Genomic DNA, 7,227 nt, shown 5'->3' with positions numbered 1-7,227 from the left:
CCGACACTACTTTTTCATGTGCACTTAAAGTAACCCGCGTCTCTGGTCTTTAAACTTTCTTTCGCCACGACTGTCACTGTCACTAACCGGCACTCTCGTTTACCTGTTGCGTCCCGACACGGTGACACCTGACGATCGAGCACCTGTTTGTGTACCCGCGGCACAGCGATGACAAGGGACTAGGGAGCCGTTAGCTAAAACCCCGTATTGGTATTGTTTTACTGATTGTATTGGCTCGTATTGTGTTGTATTGGATTGTACTGGACTGTATTGGAAGGAGAAATGTCACACAACCTAAATAATAATAAATAGCAACCACAAATTATCAAAATCGCCCTGCAACATATAACTTGTCTTAAAATTGGTAATACTGGCGTGTAAAATATATTATAACACTGAAACATAACAAAAAAATAAGACACAATATACCCTATAAATGAGAAAAGGGGCATATCTTTACAGTGTGTGGAAAATATGAGAAAATTGTGTGTTTCTTTCTTGTCTTACTGCAAATCACATTATGCATTGCCTGGGGGTCGGGATGGCATGTTCCTTCCTTCGCCTTTGTCGTGTACTTTTGCAATAATAAACCATCAATCAGTTAATCAAATCAAGAAAAAGGAGCTTGTAATAAAAGTGAAAGAAACGGTAGAATGAGGCGCCGTTGCAAAGACTGAACCTCCGCCACCCACAACAACAACAACAAAGGAAGAAGATTGACAGGAAGGGGTAACTGAAGAAGAAAGGAAGGAATAGGCGATGAAAAACAGAGGAAAGTCAATGAAGGGGAGACAAGGAGGATGGCAGGTATGGATGATAGGTAGCAAAGGATGGATGACAAGGATGATGGATTGACAAGGATGGGCAATAGGTAGCAAAGAATGGATGACAAGGCTGAATGGATTGACAAAGCTGAAGGATGGTGGATTGACAAGGATGAATAGTAGGTAGCAAAGGGTGGATTGACAAGGAAGGGGTAACTGAAGAAAAAAGGGAGAGGCGATGAAAAAAAAAAGAGGAAAGTCAGTGAAGGGACGGCAAGGAGGATGTCAGGTATGATGACAAATATAGGTAACAGGGGTAATAACAAAGAAAGTGTGGGTAGGAGTCTGTGGAGGCTGTAAGAAAGGATATGGGATTGAGCACTTCCAGGGAATGAATGATAAAAGGCAAACTAGGGGGTCCTCAAGAAAATGGAAAAGTTCTGGGATGGTATTAAATGTTTCTGTCTACGTATTGACCAGATCAGAAGGTAATTGGTTACTTAGTGCTGATAGGTTACTATTTCAGCAGCGAGTTACTATCCATTAGGTTGATATTAAGGATCTGTTACTTTATTAATAGTCCCTTAACTAATGAAATGCAAGTTGGCTACTATTTCCGAGGCAACAGATTACTATTTTAACAGTGACAGGACATTATCAGTTGAGTTGCATCAGCAGCATAAATAGACAAACTCCTCAGTAAGCAACCACACATGAATCAGCTTATTTGCCTTGCAGCTGCTCAGTTAATATCCTAATCCTAATGATAATATTCCTTCCTGATGCTTGGGGAATGCACATGATAGCTGATACCCTGAACTCAGGTATTGATTGATGTTCACCAATGTTTCCTTTCCCAGCCACACACAGCGGCCGCTTCATCCACCTGACCGCTGACAACGTAGGTGCCTGGAGGGACTACACCAGACAGTGTGTTCAACTCTTGGATGTCAACAGAAGCATTTTAGACTCTTATGTTTTGGTGAGTTATACTGCCATGTCAGCCACTGATTAACCCCTTCAATACGGTGACGCAGACGTTGGCGTCACCGTATGGAAATGGTTAATCCTTTTCTAAACCTCTTAATCCTCTTCCATTTCCTCTTAATCCTCTTCTAAACTTCTTAAGAAGAAATGGAAGAGGATTAATCTTCTTCCATTTCCTCTTATCCCTTTCTATACTGTGACGCCAACGTCTGCATCACCGTATGGAAAGGGTTAAAGCCATCTTTATAAGCCCATGGGCCTGGGGTGGCCCTCTCTAGAATAAAAAAAAGTGAGGTCATTTCTTGTTGATTTATACCATAAGGTGCTGACTATCATGAGTTTGAAGATACCCTAAACTTAACCTAACCTAACAAAACCCCAAACAGTTACTATAGGTCTTGACTCAGAAAATTCATATATGCTGCCTTAATAATGAGACTTTCCATACAACAGAGTGAGGTCATTCTTTGTTGATTTATACCATTAGTTACTGGCTATCATGTGTCTGAAGATACCCTAAACTTAACCTAACCTAACAAAACTCCAAACAGTTACTATAGGTCTTGACTCAGAAAATTCATATATGCTTCCTCACTAATGAGACTTAGAAAGTTCCTTGAACTTAACCTAACCTATTGGAAATACAATTTTTGTTGATTAAAACTTTTTAGTTAATAGTTATATTAACAATAATTGAAAGTTCCTGAAAATTCCCAAAATTCCCAGGCCCTGAAAATTCTTGAAAACTTTCCTTGGAAAGTTTCTATTTTTCCGGAAACTTTCCCATCCTTTGCAACCCTACTCATGAATTTTACAAGATAACTCTCTTCCCTCAGGATTTCTTCACTGAAGATCTGTGGTCTCGGTTGAATCCAAAGTGGAGAGCTGTCCTTGACAAATTCAGTCCATGTGACCTGGCTTCATTTATTGAAAACGGTGCTCATGTCAAGTAAGTTACACAACTCTTGATAACATGTTGCCATATATTGAAAGGAAGGCTTTGGTTCTAATGTTGGGCTTCAATGTTTCAGGCAGGACAGCCCTTGGCCCTTGTCCCTGCTGGCCTTCCGTGCTGCATCACACACCCTCTCCCTCCCCCGAAGAGCTGTGTCCTCAGCAGACCCTTTGCTTGACTACCTCAATCAGCAGGTCCATACAGACAGCAGTAAGCCTGCTAAGACAGAGAACAATGTAAAGTCTTGTTATGGAGAGAGCACATCAGCACCTGAATGCAACTTCAAGTCTCATTATGATGGAAATACAATGGCACCTTGCTGTCAGAGTGATGATAATGCTGAAGGTGCATTTAATGTCTCTCCTGTAGAGCAAGTGTCAGCTTCGTGGGGAGATGCTGATTCTGAACTGAGTGCAGGTATTAGATTATATTTTAAATCTTTACTTTTAAGCTTGATGTAGACTATGATATTCATGGAGCAGGTCTAGCCATTTCTGATGTATTGCCATTACAGATTTATATTTATCCATAATCACTTTCATTATTAATATTAATACATATTAATAATTGATAAGGGCCACCATACTCAAACTTAACCATCAGGTCCTATTTATCTATACCCACTTCACAGTAAACCTTGTGAGTGCTATTTACCCATCCACAGCTGCTGGACAACACAAGTTGTTGCAGCATGTGTTTCGTCGACACCTGAAGCCCAAGAAGCAGCATGAGGTGGCTCGCCTGGCCATCGTGGCAGGACAGGTGGCTCGTGCTGCCTGCAGTGGTGTTATGGTGGACGTGGGCTCAGGGCAGGGCCACCTCTCAAGACTCCTTGCTTACGGCCACAACGTGAGAGTTGTCAGCCTTGAAGCAGAGGACAAATTCATTGAAGGAGCCCGGTGAGAAGAGCTTGAGAAGGATGGGTGTGGCGGGAGTGAGGGGGCTGGTGAAGGAGATGCCTGTATAGACTTTGACACAGGCGAAGACCTCTTTACTAAGTCACAGTACATATAGAATGAGGCTCCAGGGGTAAGCTTGTATGTAGGTTGTATGAGAATAATCCTGTCATCTAACTTATAGTTCCAAGCTCTGTAGTGGTCCTGTTGTTCATATATGACACTCAACTTTGTCAGGAAGTTTGATGATCAGCTGGAGAAGGCTGTGACAAAGATGTCACAAAGACAGGCCAGCTTACCCCCCCTTCCCCCCGGCCCACGTCACGCTGTCTGTCACCTCCAAGCCAACATGGACCCACTTGCCTTCACAAAGGTCAGCCTTGGAGGTTTTATTCTTGTTAATAAATAAACATAATATAAAACATTCTTGCTGTAGCATTTCTTTATTTATCAAATAGCAGTTTCTGCTCTCAGTATTCTTTTTCTTTTGGTATCCATTGATGAAAATTCTATGCTCTTATATTTTTCAGGAGCTGCTTTTTATGATACTTAGATTGCAACAGCTTACCATCCTCAAGTGTAGCTAGATGCCCATGAATGAAAAGACCTAAATGTGAGTATTATACCAGTGATGAGTGCTGCAAGGTTGTGTTTTCATGGCAGGTCATCACGGAGGTGTGGCCGGATCTCAAGTCAAGAGGAGAGGTGTGTGGCCTCCTGGGCCTGCACACCTGTGGAGACTTGGCACCAACCTTACTCAGGATTTATGCCAACATGTCAGCTTGCCGTGGTGTGGTGTCTGTTGGCTGCTGCTACATGAAGCTCAGCACTAGCAGGTAATATATATGGACTAACTATCTGGAGGAGGTCAGTGAGTTTAAGTACCTTGGATCAGTTATGTGTAAGCATGGTGGTATGGAGGGAGATATAAGAGAAAGCGCATTGCAAGGAAGAAGGGTGGTAGGGTCTTTGGGACGAATCATGAATGGCAGAAGTGTGAGCATGGAGGTAAAGAGGGATTTGAGAAATACAATTATAGTACCAACCCTCACATATGCAAGTGAAACATGGGCCTGGAATGAAAGTCAAAGGTCTAGAGTGCAGGCAGTGGAAATGAGTTATTTGAGGGGTGCTTGTGGTGTGAGTAGAATGGATGGAATGAGTAATGAAAGTGTGTACGAGCATTTTGGAATGTGTCACAGGGGTGAAGGGAAGAAGTGTGGAGTGGTGGAAGAAGTGAAGCGACAGACTTTAAAGTGGTTTGGCCACATGGAGTGAATGGAGGAGAGTAAGATAACCAGAAGGGTGTATGTGAGTGAGATAGAGGGAGGGAATGCTAGAGGACGACCTCCAGTGAAATGGAGGGATAGGGTGCAAGAGTACGTTAGGGAGAGGGGAGGAAAGATCTTTGAGAAACTTTGAGCAGGCAAGGAGGGAGTGTCTGGATAGAGAAAGTTGGAAGCTCTTCTGCCGTGGCCATCCCCTGGTGGGAGCTCCTAGGAGCAGGCATCGATGAAATGATGAATGATGATGAACTATCTGTTTTGATCCCCTGTTCTTGGAACTCACTCAAGGAAATGGCAACAGCAGAAGAATCTTTATTTGCACCTGTCCATGCTCTCCATCTGTGCATAGTTCTTTCTCTCAGCAAAATTTATTCTTTCTCACCTGTATCAGTAAGCAGGAACACCTATGATTGCTGTAAAGGGCTGAAATATACACCTTATCTTAAAGGATAGAAACCTTACTCCAACGTTTTTCCACAGTGAAGAGGTGGAGGGTCCTGGCTATCCTATGAGCAATTCTGTCAAGCACCTCAGTGGCCATGCCCTGAGCTATGAGGCACGGGAGGTGGCCTGTCATGCTGTGGAGATGTACACTGACCGTCTTTCCCTCGGAGCAGAAAATTTGAAGGCAAGTGATGCTCGCTGTAAGGTTATGCACCACAAACCTTTTATCGTAGGCAAATACTTTCATGCCCACTTAAAATGATTCTTTTTTATTATAATTTTTCTCACTCTAGCAATGATTCAGTATTAACTTGGTAGCTCAGGAAACAGTCATTGAACCTAGTCTCCTAAACATCTACGCCACTTGCAGGTCTTATGTTTGTTTACGTCCTTCACAGGTCCACTGCTATCGTGCGTGCTTGGAGCAGATCCTGGTGAGGCGCTGGCCACACCACCGCCATGCCGGCCTCCGCTCCGTGAACAACGCTCACCTCATGGACTTTCCCAGGTGTTAAAACATTATAAACTTTCAGGTTGACATTCATATGATTTTTTTCCTGGAGTGTTCTTAGTGATATTTATTTTATTGCTTCATTAAGTAGATCATAAAAAAATGCAAAATAAATGTTTATGAAAGGATTACTGTGGAAAGTCTGTAAAGGTGACATGAGTGCAACGCTTACTAACAAAACTTGCCCTTAATTCCATGGCTTTGCAGCTACGCCAAGGCAGCTATTACTCGGCTGCCAAACGTGTCGCTTCTTGAGGAAGATTTGACGAGTGAGCAAACTCTTCATAATCTCGCAAGGTGGCAGCAGGTGAGATTATAACTCTTTTTAGACATCATAGTAGTCCAACATGTAATTTCTTATTTTTCTCAGGTGTCATAATTGAAGTTCTTTAACCTGGTAGCAGCAACGGGCCAAATTTGTGGCTTTACCGTGTAGCAGCGACGGGCCAAATTTGTGCCATGATATAAACCCCCCAAAATAGATGATACATAATCTGATCACAAATGCTTTGATATATATTAAGAAATGGTTTGTGTGAGGGGTGATTTTTTCTCATTTTTCTCGCTTTGAGGGACCATTAAGAAACATGATCCCCGCTGCTACCGGGTTAAGTGGGCAACTCACCTCTGTTCCTCATTTGGTGCATGTGATGAGTATTTGCTTGATAAAGGCACATAATTAGTAGGTAGTTGGTAGATATTTGGTAATATAGGAGTCTATTATCTGAGGACTTGTAAAACTTCAGTGAAGCATGAACTCCATCCAACATAGCAACAATCAACTTGGTTTGTCTCTTACAGGTTGTTGTGTATTACTCTCTCAGACTACTGTTGGCACCAGTGGTGGAGTCTGTAGTGCTCCTGGACAGACTCTTGTTCCTGTTTGAGAATGGTAGGTCTTTCACGTGTGTGTGTAGCATTTCTGATGTCTCTTTCCAAGCTCCTTGACAGGGGTGGATGGGCTGCCATGGCAAAAGTTTTCCTGTTTTGTTGTCTATACATTGTTACTTGCACATTCATAACTGTATAAGGCAGTTGTGTTCCTTTCAACTGTCCACCTTATTTCTTAAAATACTTTAAAATTTTGTCTTCCAGTTTGCTATGCAGAGGTCATCTACCACATTGTCATGCTTTTTAGTACAATATCTACCAGCACAGCCTCTGTCATTCTTATTAGTGGGTCAAAAATCTCAAAGTGAATTTATCCATAAATGTTCACAGTTTTCTTTGCTGCTCAACACATTCCTTTTTACTTCCAGGGCTGGAGAGTGTTCTGTTTCCTGCTTTTGACCCAAACTTGTCTCCAAGAAATCATGTTCTTGTCTCCGTCAAACCAAGTAATAAATTATGACAGTGGAGTATTTGTTTACCAATCTTCATCATA

The 7,227-nt window shown here is 42.3% G+C and overlaps 1 protein-coding gene across 1 annotated transcript; it reads left to right on the top strand.

Moving 5' to 3' along the window:
• The first annotated feature begins 659 nt into the window (after positions 1-659).
• LOC126998103 (methyltransferase-like protein 25B) lies at positions 660-7,201 on the top strand. Its single transcript, XM_050859498.1, has 12 exons — positions 660-807; positions 1,625-1,746; positions 2,588-2,700; positions 2,783-3,123; positions 3,371-3,605; positions 3,840-3,975; positions 4,266-4,438; positions 5,369-5,516; positions 5,731-5,840; positions 6,051-6,150; positions 6,645-6,735; positions 7,103-7,201. The coding sequence occupies exons 1-12, from the start codon at positions 801-803 to the stop codon at positions 7,192-7,194; spliced, it is 1,668 nt and encodes a 555-aa protein (XP_050715455.1). The 5' UTR covers positions 660-800; the 3' UTR covers positions 7,195-7,201.
• Positions 7,202-7,227: the final 26 nt, after the last annotated feature.

This window comes from Eriocheir sinensis, chromosome 13 (assembly GCF_024679095.1).
Source record: "Eriocheir sinensis breed Jianghai 21 chromosome 13, ASM2467909v1, whole genome shotgun sequence".
In the NCBI taxonomy this organism is placed as follows: domain Eukaryota; kingdom Metazoa; phylum Arthropoda; class Malacostraca; order Decapoda; family Varunidae; genus Eriocheir; species Eriocheir sinensis.
Note: the sequence above shows the minus strand (reverse complement) of the source record. Positions and strands in the feature narration are given on the sequence as shown.

Excerpts from the sequence above, each read along its gene's own strand:
- LOC126998103 (XM_050859498.1), top strand. Across the intron at positions 3,124-3,370 it reads TGATTCTGAACTGAGTGCAG|CTGCTGGACAACACAAGTTG; the intron begins GTATTAGATTAT and ends ACCCATCCACAG. Across the intron at positions 6,151-6,644 it reads ATCTCGCAAGGTGGCAGCAG|GTTGTTGTGTATTACTCTCT; the intron begins GTGAGATTATAA and ends TGTCTCTTACAG.